Consider the following 23,857-nt stretch of genomic DNA (forward strand, 5'->3'; position numbering starts at 1 on the left):
TCATGTTCAAGAAATAGCAGTCAGGATCAGAATTTTGCAAGCAGCTAACAACTCTAACAAAACAACCCACCTCCTGCCACACTCCTAATCAGCCCGCCTCAGTTATCCCATTCAACTCTCAGTTACTCGAGGTACTCATGCCCCACCTATAAATTAAGTAATACCAATTCTGAAATGGGTTTTACAGAAGTCAGTTTGCATTTGTGCTACATGATATTTGCATACCAGATGGAAATCCAGTCCTACGAGACACTTTATGCCTTAAAACCCTGCTGAATTCAGTGGCACTCAAGGACAATTCCATTTCAGAAGGTCTGAAAAAATTGTTCATAAGTAATTATGCTGATATTTTTTCATATTTTACTGATCAGTAGAAATATTCTTTCTTTGGTCTTCTGAATTTCCCTCGCTGGTCAACTGACAACACTGAAGAAAACAGTTTATTTTCCTCACTTCAGGATGTGAAGAAGGGATTCAGATATACTGAATGCTTCTATTCTTTGTACGTATTCTTTGTACACCGCACTCTTCTCTTACTACTTTTTTTGTCTTTCCAGCCAGGCAACATACAGTCTAGAATCTAATTTCTGGTCAGTATTTTGTGGGGAATCAGTACAACACTGATTACGGAACATGCCGGTTTCAGTGAATCACTATTTCATAAATCATGTCTACATTTTCATTTTGTCATCCCTTCTCTTTCACTTTCTCCCCAAAGGTAAATTTTTCTTTCTCTTTCCTTCCCATACCCATATGCAAGAACTAAGACAATTCTCTCATCTATTAGACTGCAGTTATTTCTCCCCAATAACTTCTGTACCCAAACACAGAAGAAAGTATTAAGAAAAATGCTGGGCTGGAAAGGAACATTTTCTCTCTCACCCTGCACTTGTAAATCCTAAAATAAGTTTGATCTGTAATGCCTACTAACCCTTCAAAATGTGAAGGACATCTAAATGCAACCTTCGGAAAACCATAAAAAAATAAATTAAGGTACACTGCTGTTACAGCCTTAGCCCTCATCATTAAATACATGTCACTACTGTCACTGGTTACGGAAAGATGGCCTCCATGCTGCATAAACAATGAATAAAGATACATATAAACCTGCAAGCTTGGCAATCAACTATCGGCACTGGAAGCTGTAAGTGACTGACAACAATAAGGCTAGAAAGAAAATAATTTATAAGGTTAATTGCTGTGTTCACTGATTTGCTCTATCATACAGGCTATTAAACAGCAGTCAAAGATAAATCATTCCTGGACATTTAAGATGTATTCAATCACATGAATAAGTAAATGTAACTGAAGTTATGATGAAGCAAGTATCTGCTAGCTACTCTGCAACTAACCTGAAACATGACTGTGTGCTGAAGGACTGAACTTGCCATATCAAACAGGTAAGGTTGGTAGATACTTTACCGAAGGAATACGCAATTTAACCATGGTATTTAATGGCATTCAGGAAAGCCAGAGAGATTACATTCTGAGTGTTTCTGGAAAACCTAAATCAATCTCTGTTTCAGCTCCATGGAAGTCAGGGAAAGAAGAGACCCATTAGGAGGTTTCCTTGCAACTGCTCAATTTTTCCACGTGAGTTCTCTTTTCATCTGTTCTTGGGCTCTTATATTCCTAGGAGCCATATGCTTACCACTTCCTTTCAGAAACCAATCCATAAAGCAATAAATACCATCATCTAAAAGTTTTATCCTATAGCCTAAGTTTCAATTCCATTAAATTAACCCCAGTATCTCCAGTTTTACTCTTCTGTATTACACTAACTCAACTCCCTCTTTGCTGTGAACACCCTTCAAATACCTCTAAACCTCTGTTCTCCTTTAATCATCAATTCAACCAAATGACAATATATTAATCTTTCTTCATAAACCATCCATTATTCAGCCTCATAAAAACTTTGATTCTCCCTTGCACTTGCTGCAATTTATCAACATCTTTCTGATAATCTGGAACTTACTTATTCTATCTTGTAAAAGCTCTGACAACAAAATAAAACAAAGTAATAAAGCAGTAAATCCGTCAATGGCATCTAAAGTCAAAGCACAAAAGAAAGATTAAACAAATGATAAAACCAGGCTTGGACTCAAAAGTCAAAGTAAAATACAGTATGACTGACAGCAGCATATTCATCAACCTTGATGGAGATAAAGGATAAAAATCTGCAAGACTTCCCTTGACTACAAAATCTACTCAAAGAGGCAAAGGCTGAAGCCCCGCCACGCAAAATTGCAAAGCAGGTCCCTGACAGACAGCATTAAGTGATTCATAGGAGAACAATGTCCAGAAAAGAAGAATGAGCAAATAAGCAATACGTCAGTTGAACAGGTGGTGTTTGTTTGGTTTTTTTGTTAAATTGTTCTTTGAAAAAAGAAGCCAAATGGGGACTTAATTAGTACACTATCTATATGAGGGTGGGAAAAAATTTTAAGAATATAAGAACACCTGTCTGAGGCATTCTTCAATAAGGGTGGTGAGGCAAGTGAAGGTGAGGCTTCTATAAGAGGAGGAAGACATATTTCAAGGCAGTGTCACCTATAAAAGAATCAATGGCAAAAAAAAACCCCATACTTGGTCATGTACAAAAGACACTGTAAACAACCCTGAAAGTTATAATGAGATTTCTCAAAGGATGCCTAATGAACATGCTGAAGCTTCTCACAGCAACTCTGATAGCCTAGACACCGTAATAGTCATCTAACAAGCTAAAACCTATTTGATTCTACTGTGAGCTACAGTCTGCAGTACCTTTAGAGAATAGGAAATTCAGCATGCTTTACTGCAAACAACTTCATTAAACATAACGTTCCTCAGAAAGAGGGTGAACACACCTCTTTTGTGCTTATTCAGAATATTACTGTTTCCCCTGGCTTGATATTAGCAACACTGCAGGACTTTGCATCTAAAATTTTACGGCTCCACTGCACAAATTATTTACTAAGCGAACAGATAACTCAGAACAGATGCATAAAAATAACTCTGAAAAGCTGGTCTCCGTTAAAGTGGGACTTAACTTCATTTAAATCCTAAGTAACCTTACAAAAGATATATAACTATGCTATAAATTAGAAGCTTTTAAAATACAGTAAAAATGGTTTACATAAAGCAGGATTAATAGTCTTGCATTCACAGAAGATTCTCACAAGCTTATTCAATGCTATTTTTGAAGTCTAATTCTGAAATGCTGTCAGTGATAGCTACAGCTTCTCTGGCACTAGAAAAATAACCTCAGAGTTGACAATGATACCAAACAATAGTTTCAAGAGGCAGTTTACCAAGCTGTATGGAAAATGGTATGGCTGCCACTGAGAAGAATGCACGAAAGATACACAGCAGGATGCCAGGTCTAACATGCCTTCAACAACAACATTAAAAGCAATTTAGCCTTGCTTACACTAGTGAAACTGTTTCCAGCATATCTAAAAGGGAGCCACAAAGACCCACAGCTGACAGCCATTGATCACCCCAAGTTAAAAGCATTTCAAATAAAAAAAAGAAAACTTAGTTGAAATGTAGCATACATTTATCGCTCCTTTCAAACTGTAATAACTACCTTTACATTTCTAGTATGGTGAGCATACTATTTTTTGTTTAGGAAAAATGAGGTATTTCATTTTAAGGTTACTATGTCCCCTTGTTACAACACTATTTATATTAATCAGCTTAACGGGGAACAATTTGCTCAAATCAGTATTTAGTCTTGAAAATCTAAAAATATCTGTGATGCAAATTCTTTCAAAGATTAAAAGTATAGCATATGCAAGATGTACATACTGCTATCATAGAAGAAAAAATGTAAAAAAGTTAAGATGTGTGTTAGTTGAAGTCAATAATAAATTATGCAATGGGGAGAATTTATTTCAAACATTCTATACAAACAATAACAAATTTCCTGAGCATATATAACAGGTACTGATTTAATAAGTAAAATAATAAAATTGTAAATACAATATTTTTCCCTGAATTTTCTGAAAATCACACCATCTTCAATGAAGTATCACACACACCTTCCAGGGAAGGGCACATTTTCAGCATCATTCTGGTTGACAAGCTTTTGTGAAAGGTTTTAAACACTTAGTACCCAGCTGAGCAGCACCTTTCCCCTCTGAGGAGTCTGAGCATGACATTGAAGTAGTGAAGTATTCACTGGAAAACTGAAAGGCAAATCCCACAGGGAGGGTGCAGGCAGCCAGGCAACAAATACACCCCTTGTAGCAACTGCTTGCTTTCTTTTGCACAGGTGAGCAGCCTGGAAGTGGGCAGCAGAGGTTTATTCAGAACTGAATAGGTTTTCCCAACTGCAGCAACTTACACAGAATTCTGAACAAGGGAGAGCCTATGGTTAAAGTTAGGAGCAAAACAAACTGAAATGACATTTTGCTACACGCCCTGGTAAGGTTTGATTATTGACCTCACTTCTTGTGTAGGAGTTCACTGAAACAGCTTCAGTTTAATGTATTCCGTAAATTCAATGACCATTTGTTATGATCATTTCTGTTCACTTTGATGACTGAGCTTTAGTCAAAAAAAAAATGTTTATTGAGCAAAGGGTACAAATAAGGTAAACATTTATGGATCAAGCCTGTATAAATATTTATCTTCTGAAACACATTGCATGAAATCAGGCATGAAACCAGCAAGCAAGATCATGATGGCAAGGTTAAGCAGCCATCACGTTAACCGAGACAAAAAAGCAGGGTCCTGCCGTTCATATTTTCCACTGTCCTGAGATGCATATCACAAAAAGCAATGTATGCAGCCTAAATTTTGTTCTGTTGTTTGGTGGCCTTCTCCAGGAGCTAGACAGCATGGCTGAACTGGTTACGGAAAACATTGAGCCAATGTGTATTCCAGCAAGATCTTCATTCTGTCTGCATCAGCTCCGGGCACTATTTAGACAAAACTCTTGACAATTCCCCATCTCTCAGTTTCCTTTTGAAGTCAACTTCTGAACGCTACCAAGAAGTCTTCAAACTGTTCATCACCAGCCATCCTTCTCTTGCCATAGAGAAGGGTGAGGCCTTTCTGCTGTTGACAGCATTTCTGCCTGGCAAGACCTCAGGTGCTGGAGCTGCAGGAACTGAGAAGAACAACCAGTCCTTGTATTAATTCCACTCTCCATAGCAACAGGAACAGCGCTCTTGTCTCCTTAACCATTCTCATGGTCCTTTTCCAGGCTGGGGCAAACTCGGAGCTGGTAATGTGACCTCCAGGGTAATACCTAATTCCCACTAAAAGAATGTTGTTCTAATTCCAGACTGCTCATACCTGGGGGTAGATCAGTAATGGGTTTTGCTGGTCTGGGTTTGAGGTAATAGGAAGTTGTGGAGGGTCAGATTAACAACTGCCAATTTGAACGATGCTCCCAGATGAGACCCATTAGCAGACTTATTAAAAAAAAATTAACAGTCAGATCAGGAAAATACACAATGCTGTTATTTACCAGAAGAGCTCCCATAAGGACGCTTTGCCTTGCAAAGTCAGTTCCAAAACACCACTGTTCTGCCTTAATTTGTTTTTTCCCTGTCTCCTCTACAGGTTACTGGTGTGAAGTGCATTGCACAATGAAAGTTCTGCAGTGGGTGATCAGAATGAAAGATGTTTGGAATGACTGAGACAATCTAGCCACGTCTGTATGCTTCAGAGGTCTCCCTTTGTGAAACATACCTCCTCAAATACTCATGTCACTGAAGTCTACAGGGCCTAACAGATTAAATATTTGTCACACTCACCTATTTTTCCTGCAGTTGATGATGAATTAACAAGACTGCAGTACAGCATATTCTTTTAGTTAAGCCATCAGTGTACTTCACTCGTATTTTTGGAACCCTTAGTGCGCCTGAAATTGCAGGAAACCTCATTTTGAGCATGTGGGAGATGGACATCTGGAATTAACAGAACTGGAAAGGCTCCTAGTGGGAACTGAAACGGCAGCATTTACTGGATATTCTGAGAAAAAAAAGTATTCATGAAAACCAGTTTCTACGCATTCCTTAATATGTATCTGCATTGCAAGGACTTTTCTTCAGGCTCCATACTCATTGTCTGTCTAGACTGCAGAATCTGTTTCCCACAGTTTGCTTTTGATTCTTTATTCAAAACAGACTCTGTCTTTCAGGGACACTGTCATCTCCTCAAAGTCCTAAGATCTTCAATGCTTTGGACACTCTCCACAGTGTTCTGTAATGGATGACAAACCAGATCTTTACCAGGGCCAGCTAATTCATCAAAGGAAACGAGTGTGTGCTTGGAGCTTTCCCCCTCCATTCAACCTTAAAGATTCTGCTGGAGCACTTCTCCTCTCCTGCAACTTCTTTTGAACATCTGAGTCACTAAACACATACCTTTGTGCTACAGTGGCTGTTGTTAAGACAAAGTACATTGTCACCTCATTCCAAAATTCACATGAAAATCCAGGGTCTCTGAACGGTTCCACCTAAATGCTGGCTTTAAAGCTGAGAAGGGTATACAGCCTTACAACAGGAAGGGACACCTGAAGAAACAGATACAGACTAGTAGCCCCCCCCCCCAAAAAAAAAAGGAAGCACAGGATACCAGTGGACGACTGGCAGGATGTTGTGAAATACAGATGTATCCCTACAACCTTTCTTACATATCACTCTACCTGAAATGAGTTAAACCATCAAAAAGTGAATTATCTAACTCTTGGACAGTTGTTTAGAAAGTACAATTGTATCATGTGGATATGGTACATTTTAGAGGATGGGGAAGGTGGTGGGAACTCCCTCTTTTCCTAAACTTCATTGTGGGTGGACCTCTGTATCCATTCATTGAAATATGCAAGTCTTTCCATATGCCTAACACTACAACATATTAAGGCCTTAAAAATTATACAAGAACTGAATTTCGGATTTTCAGAAAGAGGAAACCTTTGTGCTGTACCATCCAAAGAAATTACAACTTTGCTCTCCTACCCACCTATTCCTTAATCTAAAACAAACTGTCAGAATATCTAAATATAACGGTGAAATAGAAGAACATGAAGTACTGCACAGGTGCTATTAGCACATTAATCTGCTTCAACTAAGAACTGTCAGTATCTTATTACAAGTAATTCTCATTACAATGTGCAAGACAGACCCAAATTACAGAATTTATAAACAAATTAACATTCATTTGAAAACAGCTAACCACAGCCAAGTGGTTTCACTTGCAAGTGTGATTTTAGATAAGCATACAAAATGCAATGCATTGTTCTAGAGGGAAATAATTTATGACACAAGGACCTATTGCACCACCTCCTCTCACTGAATCCAGCCACTAAATCACGAGTTCCGTAGACTTTTTTCCTGTCAGCATTAGCAATACAATGTGTGTATAACAGAACCCTACTCAGACATTTCTTCTATCAGCATATCACTAATAACAAATAAAATAAAATTCTAGCATAAGGCAAAAATAATTTTTATCATGTCAGCCTCAGTCTTGATAAGAAGAAAATATTTTTAGACAAACATGTAAGAACTACGGAAGTACATTAAGAATGATGTCAAATAGAAAATAATAAATTAGGGTAATTATGGATATACCTTTTTGTGAAAAACACTGCAGAGGCCTCTCTCTATATCTGGCAGCTTACAAAGAAGATTTTGAATCTGACCAAACACACTGGATTCTGACAGTAGAATTTCAGACACAGCATCAAGCCGGGCATTTATTTCGCTGTAAAAGAATAATCATAAGATCAATAAACAAAACTTGTGTTTCTCTAAGGGGAAGGCATATAGCTAGTGAACTTTTTCCTTTGGGTTGTTTTGATTTTGTTGGTGTTTTTTTAAACTTTCACTAAGGACACATTCCCATGAATAGGTAAGCAGAAGAATTAAGTAGTGCAGAGAATCTTGGGCTTTCATTCAAGATGCAAGCAAGATGTTGGATAAAAGCTCATCATCCCCTCTCTGCGCTCAAAACAGCCAAATACACACTTCATTGCCTATGTCTACAAGTTCTTCTGGCGGTACATAATATAAGGAACACTGAATCCTGAATATCCCACCCTAAATGTGCAGACAGGTGCACCTTGGGGAGAGACAGTTTACATTTGAACTCTACATAGCATACTTCATTCCAAGAGGGTATAAATATTGGTTACTATTTTGCCCCTCTACTTTTGATCCAGACCAGCAATTGGTTAATTACATGCGTAAGAACCATGTTCGGGGTTTGGCTTCTCTCTTTTTTTTTTTTTTTTTCCAAAACCTGTAACATTCATCTCCATATTTCAGGAATTAAGTCAATCAATGAGGAAACATGATTTTTTTATGTGAAGAATCAATTCTATACTGATCTGCACCTTCCTTACAACCATATTCGTGCAACCACTGTCAGAAAAGAGCTTTGAAACGGACAACCTGCTGTCAAGGTTCACCTTGACTTACACTGCTGCTAATGGCACAGCTACAACTTCCAGTATATATCCATGAACAGGCTGTAGATTGCAGAGCTAAGGTAAACTCCATTTCTGTTTTTTTGTGCAACTAAATTGCCTCAATGCTGCTTTCTAGGACAAGACTGAGATTAAGGACACATGGGTGTATCCAAAGCATACAGGTTAGAAGTTTATCTTCGGGAGTGAGTGAACCAAAGCACCGTCAGTGGATGCAGCCCAAAGGAAATATAGCAAAAGACAGTGAGCTCACTGTAAGACAGCAGTGAAAGAGATGTGTCAAAGCTGAAAAGCACAAATCCTCTGAGTGTAGCTTTTCCATGACCAGGCTTTATCTCTAATGTAACTGTGTGCGCTACAGAACAGAGTCAACTAGGTGAAAGCTCTGCTAAGATTTGCTGAGGTTTCACATCAAAAAACATCTGTTCCAGATCATATGTTTCCTCAGAATCCCCCACCAAAGTGCTGCCGGGCACGCTCTGTGTGTACCAATGTGCTGGAAGGCTTTAGCCAGCATTCGGAAAGTTTCCGGCAAGTAAGGCTGACTCCAAAACATAATGTTCCAAGAAACTGTAAAAATCCTCAAGACATCCCAGTGCTTATTATAAAATCCTTGCATTTTCTCCCAGAATGACAACTAAGCCTTATTACAACACTCTCCTCCTGAGACAAGTAAGTTCAAAAATCCCCACGCTGCTGTGTGTGTGTCCGTCCATCCTTGCAGGTTAAGAAGAAAGCAGTCTCTTGATATCGACACTTCGTATACCAGCGAAGTATGTGCAGGGCAAATACAGCCCAGCCTACGTTCGTTCTCACAAACCAGTGAGATGCTTAGAGCTCAGCCAGCACAGAGGGATGAAACGAATGGATGCAATAAATATGTAAGATTTTGGGAGAGACTGCCTGTCTTGCCCACGGCTTTTATTGCAGAATTGTCGTGCCAATTGCTACTCTAGCTGCTAACAAATACCATCCACGAGGAAATCAATGAAATTAGGCAGCTCCACGGGTTGCAGACATTACAACAGGCTGGCAGTCAGAGCCCTCTGGCCCTGAAGATGGCTAAATCTAAGAGTCCTTGAAATTTCATTACACCACATGTGAAAGGAAGGACATCAAGACTGGATGCGCAGTCAGATACACATAAATCTAATGGCACTTAAGTGCCAGGATTTTTTCAATGAAATACTGCTTTATACTAAAACAGTAAAGCCATCACCTCATCTGTCACAAACGACACATAAGCATTCCCAGAGCAACCTTGGTGTACAACACCAGGATTCACAGTGACCAACCTGACACCATCTACCTGGAGCCCAGGTAGATGCGCTCCTCCACAGCCACTGTACAAATCTGGGACAGACTCTCTGCTGTCTTGGAAACTCACTTGGTTATCCCTGAACTGGACAACAGACTCTCCAGGCACACCACAGAACTCAAAATATTCCACTTCTTTTTCCCAGCCCTGAGGAAAATGGCAACATCAGACTATGCAGGCTCTGCTTAGCAGCCCTGTTGCAGGTCCCCAGAATACCTTCCTCTTGCTCACCACCATTACACCCCTCCAGCAATACCACACACACAAAATCAAACGTTTTTCCCGTTCCTCTGGGCAGCCAGGCAACCTGCAAGCAACAGCAGCAGGCAGCAGCTACTGCCAGTGAAACTGCTCAGACCTATAGGGGCTGGTTTCAGCACAGAACAGATCCGAGCTTTAAATCCGATCCTTAAGAGCCACAATCACGTATTTGGTGCAGACTGGCAGGGTTACTAAAAGTTACGCAACCAAATAACCAAACAGCAAGCTGTTGGCATCCACACAGTGTATTCAAGACAGCAGAGATTTAAGCTTTGTACGTCAATTAGCGAGGCACTCTGAACTACAGCTGGATAATGGAAAGAAAATTGAGACGTGTTAATATCAGTGACAGAGTAATAAAATACCCCGAATACATTGCTTTGAAGGTAGCAAATGGTTAGACTGAAATTGTCAAAGTATCATCTGCCACAATTACATTTTCATGGAGAATTATTAAAATTTGCTGTACTTGAGACCCTGGAACCCTCCTCTGCGTGAAGGAGTACTGAGCCATTAAATTATAAACACATGTACCTTAAAGAAGAAAATAATCTGTATTTTTCTTATAAAAAGCACATGTAAGCAGCAGATTTCTGTTCCAGAACACTGTCACTTAATTTAAACAGCATGATTCTATCTATGTGGCCAACTGAAAACACACAGTAACATGTAAAATAGATGCAGATATTCAAAAAACTCTTCCCTTCAAAGCTTAATCTGCACTTTAATCATGCTCACATATGGCTATGTTACTGTAGCTCCAGTAATCTGAAACTGAGCATCCATACAGTTTTTCTGCTTTAATTTTACAAATAAGAAGGGGTCAGGAAAACAGCATCCAGTATCAAACGACCCATTTTTTCCACCTGTAAACACAACATATTGGGATACCTATTTTAAAAGCCAGAAAATACAGTGAAGAATTATGTAAAACTACACGTGAATGAAGAAGGAATGACAGTGAAGGAAAACTATATTAACAGTCAGATTATGAATTTCAAAGTATACTTTTAAACTTTAAATATTTATACTTCAACTAATAAACATTTTGTTGAGCACCAATATGTTATACTGATCAGGTATTAAACAACCTCAAAAGAAATTTGTTCTGCACTGCTCAGTTACTCAGCACATTTCATGTCCAGTTGGGGGTTTCTAATCTCTGCATGATCTGGAAAAAAAATTCCACCACTAGACAATTGTAATTACAAACGAAATTCAACAGCTTATGCTAAGAAACTGTCTCACATTTTATAAACTGGTTACTACTTCATTCTCTATTTAGATGCCATATTAGCCTATTCTTTCCCATCTGTATCAACCGTGACAGCAATCTGAGCTCTACTCAATTTTCCAAACAATCTTCTGTGAAATAATGTGCCAGAGGAGTAAAAGCAGTAAGCTTACTTTTGCCGTACTCCCCATCTAAGAACAGCGTTATTACAACAGTAAAATCACTTTGCAATGTATTTAACCACAACAAAATCTAACTGCAGAATTTTATTTTAGTCATTTTAAAGTACTACTTGAAATTAAACATTGAGATACTCCCCTGTATTATTCTGCTGCCAGATATGTGAAAAAAACAGAAAATTAGCCAACACGAAAATATCTGAATCCTGAACTAAAAATTATTTTGACAAAGCAGAAGGCTGCAGTTATGAATGCACTGCACTGAATTAACATCCAGATATTTTAACAATCTAAATAGGATTGCTGGTTGCTAGTGGGCTAACAGATCTGCTGATCACTTGTACAATGAAGCAAACCTAACATTTTTAAATGTGATAATAGATCACTACATTTAAAGCAGATGAAATTGAAAATGTAACTGCTATATAAGAACTGTAGAAAATTTTCAGTCATGTAAGGTTTTATTTTTACATAAGGTAAATGAATACAAATCTGTCAGAAATCTCTTATGATAAATGCACAAAGTATGAGTTCATTCATCATGGTAAGGACACAGCTCAAGTACAGTGAATGTATAAAATTTAAATTAATTTTATTAAATCTGTTTAGAGACCACAGCAATATGTAAAACTACCAGTCACAAGAATTCAACACCTGAAAAAATATAATGAAGGGTATGAAACAACGAATGTTGCTTTCTATGAATTACTACCTAGATGAAAGCCTAGCACCCTCCTGCCTAACTACAGCATTTCAAAGAAAGACAACGTATTACTTAAACGTTCAGAAAATGCAAGATACACATGGGTATCAATTGTGTCTGAGTAAGTCCCTGAACTGCAAATTGCTGGAAGCTAAGAGAGTACTCTGGGGAGGGAACATTACCCAGTTAACCTGTTCTCACACCCTCCTCTGATACTAGCTACTTTCAAACAGGGCACAAGCTCGAAGGGTGTTCTGACTTCACTGTTGCTTTATATTTGGTTCACTTACATATTTTGCTTTTTTCTTGACCTTCGTTCAGAAACACAGTTTACAAACGAAGACTTTGTATGAGTCGCTTAAGCTAAAGACCACATTAAGTAGTATAGAGTGCTTTCTGCTTTAGATCACTCTCTTTCATAACATGCAATGAACACCATCAAAACCCCAAGGCACAGCAGAATTACCACTATGCAACCAATAAACTGTCTTTTTAGAGAACAAGCAAACAAAAAAATAGTCTATCTCTGGCTTTTTTACACAAATGGCTAAGTTAGAATATGGCTAACTTTATGGGATAAATTTTGAATTGTTAAATTTTGCGGTGACCACTGTGATTTTATGCATTAGCATCAATGAAAAAGTATAAACAAGAGTAAATTACTACAGTGTGAAACCTAAAAAAATGTAACATCCTTCTGGCTTTGCTCACTTGTTTTTCTATATGCAGGAGAAAGAGAGTAATTTACTGTTTGTAATAAATCCCCAATGTCTCATACCCTTCAGGAGAGGTCATACATTCCCCTACATGAACGCGAAGCCATGACAAAACAATATTCCTGAATGGATCTCAAACACTTAGCAGCAATATACAAGTACTATAAACTTCATCATCACATCTGTTAAAAGAATGTATAAAATATGCAAATGGTAATCAAACACTTTTGTTTATGTTCACACACAATGTATTTCAGCTATTTGTGCCAAAAAAGGGAACTGTTAGCTACTTTAGCCAACATGAATGAATGTCTGATTACTACATTTATAAGGAGTTAGATATAGCATTCAATGGTACTAGAACACAGCTAGCAAAAATGAATGAATACATGTGTTGATGCTGCAATATTTTTCTTTACTACAATAATTCTGAGATCTCAGGCATACGCTGTAACCTGCATTTGTGCATTTTATATTGGTGCTGATGCTATAAAATCTTTATTCTTAGGAGGAAAATTTAGCCTGTGAAATTCTGCTGTAAAATGGATGGATTTTACTCCTAAACTACTGCTGCAAAACAAGATTCTAATCCAGCTCTGGATGATGATGGTATCAAATGGCAACCAGTTTAACTCTTAATTAAGATAGGTTTCTTTAAAGACCTTTAGGTAGTTTGTTTCACTGTCCAGATCTCTTAATTATGGAAACAAGGACAAAGTTAAACTTGAAAGACTTTCCTCTAGGACTGTACTTTGTGTATAGAAGTATAAATAAAACAGCACTCAATACATTCAAAGCGAGAGGATTTAGAACAAGCTATTTTTGTATTAGCAAAGACATGTCATTGTCAACATCACTATAAAGGGACCACTTCTTCCCAGTTCTACAGTACATATCCTCCAAATAAAAATCACGTTGCATTAGTAATACCAATTTACACTCTTTCTCTTCTTAAGTGGTAGATAAAAGACTATCTTCAGTTCTGAATTGTGCAGTTCTGAATTTGCTAAAACTACAGTCGTTCTATGCTCTTGCAGAAGTATATTCAGACTAATAGTAACTATTAACACTATCCTACCAGGCTTCCATTCAGCCTCAATAAAAGCATCAGCCTCATCCAGAACTGGAAGAAATGGGGCATAACAAAAAGCTGCTAGAATCACAGGAAAAAAAATGGAAATTAAAAATTTCATTTGCCCAGCCTGCAAAGCAAAGGTTAAAATGTTTTTGGCAACTCTCTAAATACATACAACTTCTCTCCTTCCTTGAGATTTAAACATGAGCTTTAACTAGAAAAAGATAAAATGAGTATAAATTGACTACAAATAAATGAAGGCAGGAAACTACATAGAGAGTTCCAACCATCAAAGTCCCATATTCACTTCTAGCAAAGTGCGCCTTGAAGACTAGAACACAAACCACACCATAGTAAAGCTGAAATACATTGATAGGTTGGGGTGAATCAGGGGTCAAAAAGGTGAGCTCATCTTAAAAAGGCTTGAAAGTGTTTGATTTGCTGATACCCCTTTGCAGCACCCAAAAAGAGTCACCATGTATTTGATGTGGTCTGGAGTACTTTCTAGCTAATTAATTCTATGCTTCTGGACTTCTACTAATGGTCTGGAAGAATTAAGAGAGACTTCTCTGTCCTCACCCTTCTTCCACCACCATCGCACCAGAGATATCAGTAGGGTGCCGGTGACGGCCGTGCACCGGGAACGCTGGGAAAACCCGGTGTCTTGTGCTGGCTGACCTCGCCACCAGCTCAGGGTCTGCACAGAAAGCAGGGAGAGGGGACCCTGGGTCTCCAGGTGCGGTGGGCATTGCCCACTTCTATCTCACAAGTTCTCTGTTACAGCAGAGGTCCAAGACATTGACGAAATCTTTGATCACCATTCTTTTCCTGTTATGTTAGAGGCTTTTAATTTTTTACTGTACTTTTACTCCAGTACACAAAGCATATTCTGTAGCTTGCATACACCAGAACTGATACATGTATGCCCAAAACACAGATGTGAGGTTGTGTGCGTGGGTGAGAGGCGTGGGTTTTTTTCCTGTTTCAACACAGGCTCACCAGGGCAATGTCTATTTATCCCAAAGCCTTCTGAACTCCATGTTTAGGGCATTCTGCTCTCCATAATCTGACCATTAACCTTCCTACATTAGCTTCTGCACATCATATACGACACAATAAAAAACTAAGAGCGTCAACAGAATATTAAAGAAATACAGTTTAAGTGGTTGTGGATCACTCAGTCTGTTTAAGCTAATTCAAACCATGAACACCCACAAAAAACAGCAGGTATCACCCCAAGGACAGCGAGCATTGTGCAAACTAATATGTTCACATCACACACACAACAAATATTTTTAATTTCAGTTACTCACCCTCTCCCCCACCTAAGCTTTTAAAATTTGGCACTACTCTTCCAACTCATAAACTAACAACTTCTGCAACAAACACCAGCACTTTCCAGGTTATCTTCCACTTAGATAGCAAAGTCTCTATCTTCTCCCTGTCTACAGTACTAGAAATGACACTTCATAATGTCCACCCACTGATATTTAAAAGATACTCTACCTCTCCAGGAACAGACTAGGTGGGGTGGGAAATAATCTCTCTTATGCAATGCTTTCTATACACACGGGCTAGAGAGTTCTCTGTACAGGAATGGAATTCTACATGTATTCCCCTACAGCGGCTATAAATTGCTCAGAATGATACACCCAACATTTATCTCAAGTTTCACTTTAAGCACCAAGTCAGAGCTTCATTAGCTTTGCAGCCTGATCTAATACGGAAATAATAAAACTCCATATAAGTTGTCTGTTCTGTTTGGACTCCAGACTGGGCAAGCAGCAGTGCTGTAGCTTGGAGCCAGTCATAACACAATTACGGAACAGGAAAGGGAGATGCAAAGATGAGAGTGGGAGGGAGTAACCATGGATATAACAGAAAGACAAGGAAAGACACAATTTGCAGAGATGAGGCTTCAGATTGTCCACTTGCAGGGCAACAACTTCCTTGCCCTTTCTTTTACAGCACCACGATAGGACAACATACACATAATATATAACAACAAAACAAGAAAGATGCAAACCAGGTCCAGGTTTGCTTAACCAGGCCTATGTTAAGCTTATCTTTCTCCTCTTCCTGTAGCTATTCAAAAAGCAATAACTGTTTCACATCAGCTTCAGGTTCTGAGACTAATTTTGCAGTAGGAAAAAAATTATTTTTAAACATTGCACACATTCAAAGACACAAAGATCACACTGTGTTACAACACTGTATCCCAGTACCAGTCCTTAGCCCTTTTGCTGTTGAGTATGATAATATACAGCTCTACTCCTGCTGCTGCTGCAACTCCATTGCCCATCAGGGAAACGGCACATTTCATTCAGTCAAAAATGTTCCAGCCAACTCAGATTTCTATTTCTTTTTCTTTCCGCTCCCCCTGCAGAAGTATAAGTGAAAACTGCACTCAATGGAACTTAACTTTCCAAAGGCAAGATAGGCAAGGCCATACAAGGCTTCTGTAATCTACAAAGATATAACCCCTACAAAAAATCAATTACTTTCCTGATTCCTCCTAAAAAGCTGAGCCCTCAATGACTCACACATTCTTATCTCATCATCTTGGTATACCTAGGTGGATAAGTGAGGACATTACATCTTCCCTGTCTAAGCTTCCCCCCACTCCCCCCAAAAAAATCACACATCTAATGCTGCAAACCTTTTCTTGTAAGTCTCTAAATGTATTACATCACCGATGATCTAATGGATATCTCCACATTTGCCCAAATGAGCTGTCTGTACACATTCAACCTTCACTCAACCTAGCATACGGTTTCTCCCCAGGAAATCTAGGCATCATCCCAAGTGATTTTCAACTATAAGGCATAAAGCATTAATTACACCCTCTCACTTTTTTGATATACCAAGGGAAATGCACCTACTCACTGACTGGAAAAGATGCAGTACAGAAATCTTAACCTCTTCTGAAAATGTCACTCCAGGAGGCGCAGGTGAACTACAATTACAGAATGTTCTCTCTGTGCATTTGTGTGCCTTACTGGAAACAATACCACCAAATGTCTGATGCACGAAGTACACGAAATTACAACTTAGAGTCAGAAAGGGAGAAATACACAGAAACAAAACAGCTTTTTTAGCTTCAACTGAGGAGTACTGTCATCTCCAACTATGGAACCTCCTTCCATGCTGAGAAAGAAGATTGAAAAACGGAAGCATCAATCTCTAGAAGCAGCAAAAAGCAGAGGAGAAAGAGAAGAAACCAAAACTGCAAACTTGTAAAGCTGAGTCTGTACTGAGACAAGGGAGAATTTAAACTAAATTTACTGGTTAAGAAAGTAGGTCTGAAGTCCCCAGGCAAGCAGTTTTCAATCACGGAATCACAGAACAGTTTGGGTTGGAACGGACCTTTAAAGGTCATCTAGTCCAATCCTCCTGCAATGAGCAGGAACTTCTTCAACTGGGTCAGCTTGCTCAGAGCCCCATCCAACCTGGCCTTGAGTGGTTCCAGGGATGAGGCTTCCACCACCTCTCTGGGCAACCTGCGCCAGTGTTTCACCACACTCATCGTAAAAAAGTCTTTATATCCAGTCTAAATCTCCCCTCTTTTAGTTTAAATCCACTACCCCTTGCCCTGTCGCAACAGGCCCTGCTAAAAAGTCCGTTCCTATCTTTGTTATAAACCACCTTTAAGTACTGAAAGGTCGCAGTAAGGTCTCCCCGCAGTCTTCTCTTCTCCAGGCTGAACAGCCCCAGTTTTCCCAGCCTTTCCTCTCAGCAGAGGGGTTCCAGCCCTCGGATCATTGCTGGGGCCTCCTCTGGCCCCGCTCCAACAGCTCCAGGTCTGTCCTGTGCTGAGGGCTCCAGAGCTGGACGCAGGACTCCCGGCAGGGTCTCACCAGAGAAGACTAGAGGAAAAGAATCCCCTCCCTTGACCTGCTCCCCGCGCTGCTGGGGATGCAGCCCAGGATACAGTTGGCCTTCTGGGCTGCAAGTGCATATTGTCAGCTCATGTCCAGCTCAATCTCTTCATCCCCCAGCCTTTACTCATACCAGGGGTTGCCCCAACCTAGGTGCAGGACCTTGCACTTGGCCTTGTTGAACCTCATCAGGTTCACAAAGGCCCACTTCTCCAGCTTGTCCAGGTCCCTCTGGATGGCATCCTGTCCCTCAGGCATGTTGACCACACCACTCATGTTGGTGTATTCTGCAAACTTGCTGAGGGAGCACTCAATCCCACTGTCTGTGTCATTGAGGAAGATATTAAACAGTACAGGTCCCAGCACAGACCCCTGATGGACACCACTTGTCATCAATCTCAAAGGTCTGAAGAGAATTCTAGACAGACAACATCTGTAGCTCTTCCCTTGTCTGCTAGTGTAGTTACACCATCATAGAGGATCACCAGGTTGGTCAGGGAGGACTTGCCCTTGGTGAAGCCATGCTGGCTGTCTCAGATCACCTCCCTGTCCTCCATGTGCCTTAGCATAGCTTCTAGGAGGATCTGTTCCATGATCTTCCCAGGCACAGACGCGAGGCCAACAGGTCGGTAGCTCTCAGGGTCCTCCTTTCTACCCTTTCTAAAGATGGGTGCAATGTTTCCCTTTTTCCAGTCACCAGGGACTTCACCTGACTGCCATGACCCTTCAAATATCATGGAGAGTATCTTGGCAATGACATCAGCCAATTCCCTCAGGACTTTGGGATGCATCTTATCAGGTCCCAAAGACTTACGCATGTTCAGGTTCTTCAGGTGGTGAGGAACCTGATCTTCTCTGACAGTGGGAGGGACTTTGCTCCACCAGTCCCTGTCTTGTGGTCCATTCACTTGAGAGGTGTGTGAAGAGAGGTTGCCATTGAAGACTGAGGCAGAAGTGTTGATTAACTCAGCCTTCTCCTCGGCGGTTGTTACCAGTTTGTCAGTCTTGCTCATCAGGGGATATGCGTTCTTTGACCTTCATTTTCTGGCTGACATATCTGTAGAAACCCTTCTTACTATCTTTAGCATCCCTTGCCAAGTTCAGCCTCATCTGCACCTTGGCCTTCCTGACACCACCCCTGCACAACTGGGCAGCGTCCCTGTACTCTTCCCAGGATACCTGCGCCTGCTTCCACTGCTTGTGCATTTCCTTCTCACCCTTTAGTTTGACCAGTTATCTTCTGTGTCTGGATAAGAACTCTGTGTATTTTACTGTTAAATGTTATTTCATCCATTGCATCACATATGTGATCCTTAGGGAGAAACATGTTTAGAGGCACTCCTTTTCAGGTCCCCATTCTCAGTGCTGTCCCCACACCAGACCAGAGCCTGTGCTCTGGCTCCCCCCGCTGACAACTTCACAAACAATTCCCAAAAGGCTGTAAGATGCCTCCAGGGCAGAAAAAGAAATAGACTAATTTATTTCAATTTATTGCTGTAAAGCGGCCCAGAAATTCTATCTATATGCTTTTAAGGTGAACACCAGCCACATAATCCACGTCCATAAAGTCTAATACTATTTAGGATGGTTATCTCAAAAGCCTTTTTGAAGTGAGTAAGATATATAAAAGCTATTATCAGAACAATTTAAAAAAAAGGCATACTGAAATCACCTTATTAAATCCCTCCCAGAAAGTGCAGTGTGAAGCAATCTAACCAGTACAGCTCCTACAAATGAAAAAGGTCTCTAATATTCTAAATTTACAAAACAGGAGGAAAAAAAATGGTTATCTGCTTTTCCTACACTACGAAAGATCCTTACAAAAGGCTAATAAGAACATTAAGCAGCAATGTTTCAGAAGTATAGTGCTTTAAGATGTTAAAAATACCAATTTTTACATAGAAACACACGTAAAATACCAACAACAGCAAGACACTAAAACATTGGTATACTTCAGTAGTTAAAACTGTTAAAAATTAATAAAAATTGAAACTGTTTAATGCATTTACGGAAGTAAAACAGAGGGGAAAATTATTTTAGAAAACCAAACCAGAAGGATATTCTGTACGCTATAGCTGAACTGAACAAAGTGATAATTGAGTAAACTCTACATTGACAAGAGAAGATAAAAACAACATCCCTCCGAACGTCACCCCCCTTTGCTTCTTCCCTCCACTTTATATTGCTAAGCATGATATTGTATGGTATGGAATATCCCTTTGGTCAGCTGGGGTCAGCTGTCACAGCTGTGACCCCTCCCAACTTCTTGCCAACCCCCAACCTCCTCACTGGCTGGGCAGAGTGAGACACAGAGAAGGCCCTTGACGCTGTGTAAGCACTGCTCAGCAGTAACAAAAACATCCCTATGTTACCAACACTGGTTTCAGCAAATCCAAAAGCTAGCCCCATACTGGCTACTGTGAAGAAAACTAACTCTACCCCAGCCCAAACCAGCACGCACTCAGGGAATGCACATGCAAAGAAATAGACCCAAAAACTTAAAGTGTAGGCGACAAACATTCCATGGACTCCATACTGTTATTCACTACATATTCAAGTACAACACTCCAATAAAGCCTGTAGAGACCAATCAGAAAAGATGGAGTCCATTTCAAGACAGACAAGTAATACCAACCATGATAGTATTACAAAATAAAGCATTGTCTAAAAAAGCATATTGAATTAGAATGGTACCAAATCTGATTTCTGCATAGGAATTTCTAACTTGCTCCAAACCTACTGCTCTGAACTACTTAGATGTTCTGTGTCCAGACAGAGCAGTTTAACTCTTTTGAACCTATATATAATGTCCATATCTTCTATCATATCATTTCCTGTGTAAACTCTGCTATGGATATCAGGTCGTCAGGAAAAATAAATAATTGGGTATACTCAATGTCATAAAATTTAAAATCCAAATTTAGCCCAAGATAAAGAACTTCTCACCTGCATTTCATGAGGGGCTGGGTTACCCATTTCTTCAATCTCCGACGTCCAAAGTAAGTTTTAGTATGATCCAAGACCCAGAGTAGGCTTCCTTTTGTTTTCATATCGGTCTAAAATAATAAAAATAGCATAATTATTTTTAACTGAACAATCAATGATGTAGAGAAAGGATCTTCACCACACTACTTAAAACATTCTGTTTAGGCTTTAAGATATGGCAACTGCATGTTCATTTACTGATCCTGTTCACCAACAATGCCTTACATAAAGTAAGTTAACAAACAAGGAGGGACTGGTGGAGGACGTGAAGGTTGGAGGTAGACTCGGCTGCAGTGACCATGAAATGGTCGAGTTCAGGATCCTGCGTGGAGGAAGCAGGGCGATAAGCAGGATCAAAACCCTGGACCTCAGGAGGGCTGACTTTGCCCTCTTCAAGGAGCTACTGGGAGGAATCCCGTGGGCCAGGGCTCTCGAAGGCAGGGGGGTCCATGAGTGCTGGTCGCTCTTTAAACAACACTTCTTCCATGCACAGGAGCAATGCATCCCCCTGAGAAAGAAATCTAGCAAAGGAGGCAGGAGACCTGCATGGTTAAACAAGGAGCTTCTAGCGGAGATCAGGCAGAAGAGAAAGGTCCATGGAATGTGGAAAGAGGGGCAGGCCACTTGGGAAGAGTACAGAAACGTAGTGAGAGCATGCAGGGATGCGACGAGGAAGGCCAAGGCTCACCTGGAATTGAAGCTGGCAAGGGATGTCAAAAACAACAAGAAGGGCTTCTTCAACTACATCAGCAGCAAAAGGAAGGCTAGGGACAACGTGGGGCCGCTGCTGAATGAGGCGGGTGTCCTGGTGACGGAGGATGCGGAGAAGGCAGAGCTAATGAATGCCTTCTTTGCTTCAGTCTTCAGTGCTAAGACTGGCCCTCAGGAATCCCAGGCCCGGGAGGTAAGAGAAGAAGCCTACAGAGAGGACGACTTTCCCTTGGTCGAGGAGGACTGTGTGAGGGATCGCTTAAGCGATCTGGATGTCCACAAATCCATGGGCCCCGATGGAATGCACCCACGAGTGCTGAGGGAGCTGGCGGATGTCATTGCTGAGCCACTCTCCATCATCTTTGAGAGGTCCTGGAGGACTGGAGAGGTGCCCGAGGACTGGAGAAAGGCCAATGTCACTCCAATCTTCAAAAAGGGCAAGAAGGAGGACCCAGGGAACTACAGGCCGGTCAGCCTCACCTCCATCCCGGGAAAGGTGATGGAGCAGCTTATCCTGGAGGCCATCATCAAGCAAGTGGAAGAAAAGAAGGTTATCAGGAGTAGTCAGCATGGATTCACCAAGGGGAAATCATGCCTGACCAATCTGATAGCTTTCTACGATGACATGACTGGCTGGGTAGACGAAGGGAGAGCTGTGGATGTTATCTACCTTGACTTCAGCAAGGCTTTCGACACAGTCTCCCATGATATCCTCCTGGGGAAGCTGAGGAAGTGTGGGCTGGATGAGTGGTCGGTGAAGTGGATAGAGAACTGGCTGAATGGCAGAACTCAGAGGGTTGTCATCAGCGGCGCTGAGTCTAGTTGGAGGCTGGTGACAAGTGGTGTCCCTCAGGGGTCAGTACTGGGCCCAGTCTTGTTTAACTTCTTCATCAACGACCTGGATGAAGAGTTAGAATGTACCCTCAGCAAGTTTGCTGACGACACCAAACTGGGAGGTGTGGTAGATACACCAGAAGGCTGTGCTGCCATTCAGCGTGACCTGGATAGGCTGGAGAGCTGGGCAGAGAGGAACCTGATGAGGTTCAACAAGGGCAAGTGCAGGGTCCTGCACCTGGGGAGGAACAACCTCATGCACCAGTACAGGCTTGGGGTGGACCTGCTGGAGAGCAGCTCTGTGGAGAGGGACCTGGGTGTCCTGGTGGACGACAGGTTAACTATGAGCCAGCAGTGTGCCCTGGCTGCCAAGAAGGCCAATGGGATCCTGGGGTGCATCAAGAAGAGTGTGGCCAGCAGGACGAGGGAGGTTCTCCTTCCCCTCTACACTACCCTGGTGAGGCCTCATCTGGAGTACTGTGTCCAGTTCTGGGCTCCCCAGTTCAAGAAGGATGAAGAGCTACTGGAGAGAGTCCAGCGGAGGGCTACAAGGATGGTGAGGGGACTGGAACATCTCCCCTACGAGGAGAGGTTGAGGGAACTGGGCTTGTTCAGCCTGAAGAAGAGAAGGCTGCGAGGGGACCTTATAAATGCCTACAAATATCTGAAGGGTGGGTGTCAGGAGGATGGGGCCAAGCTCTTTTCAGTGGTGCCCAGTGACAGGACAAGGGGTAATGGGCACAAACTGAGGCACAGGAAGTTCCGTCTGAACATGAGGAGGAACTTCTTCTCTCTGAGGGTGACGGAGCACTGGAACAGGCTGCCCAGGGAGGTTGTGGAGTCTCCTTCTCTGGAGATATTCAAGACCCGCCTGGACAAGGTCCTGTGCAGCCTGCTGTAGGTGACCCTGCTTCGGCGGGGGGGTTGGACTAGATGACCCACAGAGGTCCCTTCCAACCCCTACTATTCTGTGATTCTGTGATTCTGTAAAGTACCTCCAACAGTCACCAGATACTTAAGTATGTTTTTCCTTTAGCCAGAAAATCTTTTTAGAAAATGACTGGAATAAATTAAACAAGTTAAATTAAATCTGTACATAAGGGTCTGTGGAGTACCACAAAGGAAAAAACAAACCCCGCTGCAGCCTTATCACTTGACTGCAGTTGCTCAAAAATTCAGACTTTCAGGAAGTTCTTTGCTAATTAAAGTGCAATAAGTTCATAACTCATACTAAAAGCCAGCACACACATTTATGCCACTGAACACACAATCCTTCTTCAATTTGATCCCATTTAAAATAATTTAAACCTTCTGAGTGAGATTTGCAAACCAACTTAACTACTTTGGGAACAGTATGTCAAACAGCTGTGAAAATCTCAGCATTTATTAAAAAACATTACACCCGTCCTTACCTGATTTTGCAAAATTTCAAGATTTTTCATCGTTGTCCCATTAATTGTCATGTATTCAGTTTCACTTGACAATCGTTTGAAATTGCTGGGGAGAGGAATTTCATATGTTATATTTTAAATTTGGGTACA

General features: G+C 40.9%; 1 protein-coding gene across 3 annotated transcripts in view; it reads right to left on the reverse strand.

Annotated features, from left to right (window-relative positions):
• The window catches only part of MSH3 (mutS homolog 3), a 129,480-nt gene that overhangs the window by 53,636 nt on the left and 51,987 nt on the right, over positions 1–23,857 (reverse strand). For all 3 annotated transcript variants that reach the window (XM_075411553.1, XM_075411554.1, XM_075411555.1), the window contains exons 11-13: positions 23,729–23,813; positions 20,733–20,842; positions 7,566–7,698 (exon numbers count right to left, since the gene is read on the reverse strand). In XM_075411553.1, coding sequence (XP_075267668.1) covers positions 7,566–7,698; positions 20,733–20,842; positions 23,729–23,813 — 328 coding nt within the window. The remainder of the gene's footprint in view (positions 1–7,565; positions 7,699–20,732; positions 20,843–23,728; positions 23,814–23,857) is intronic.

Source organism: Opisthocomus hoazin, chromosome Z, assembly GCF_030867145.1.
Source record: "Opisthocomus hoazin isolate bOpiHoa1 chromosome Z, bOpiHoa1.hap1, whole genome shotgun sequence".
Taxonomy (NCBI): domain Eukaryota; kingdom Metazoa; phylum Chordata; class Aves; order Opisthocomiformes; family Opisthocomidae; genus Opisthocomus; species Opisthocomus hoazin.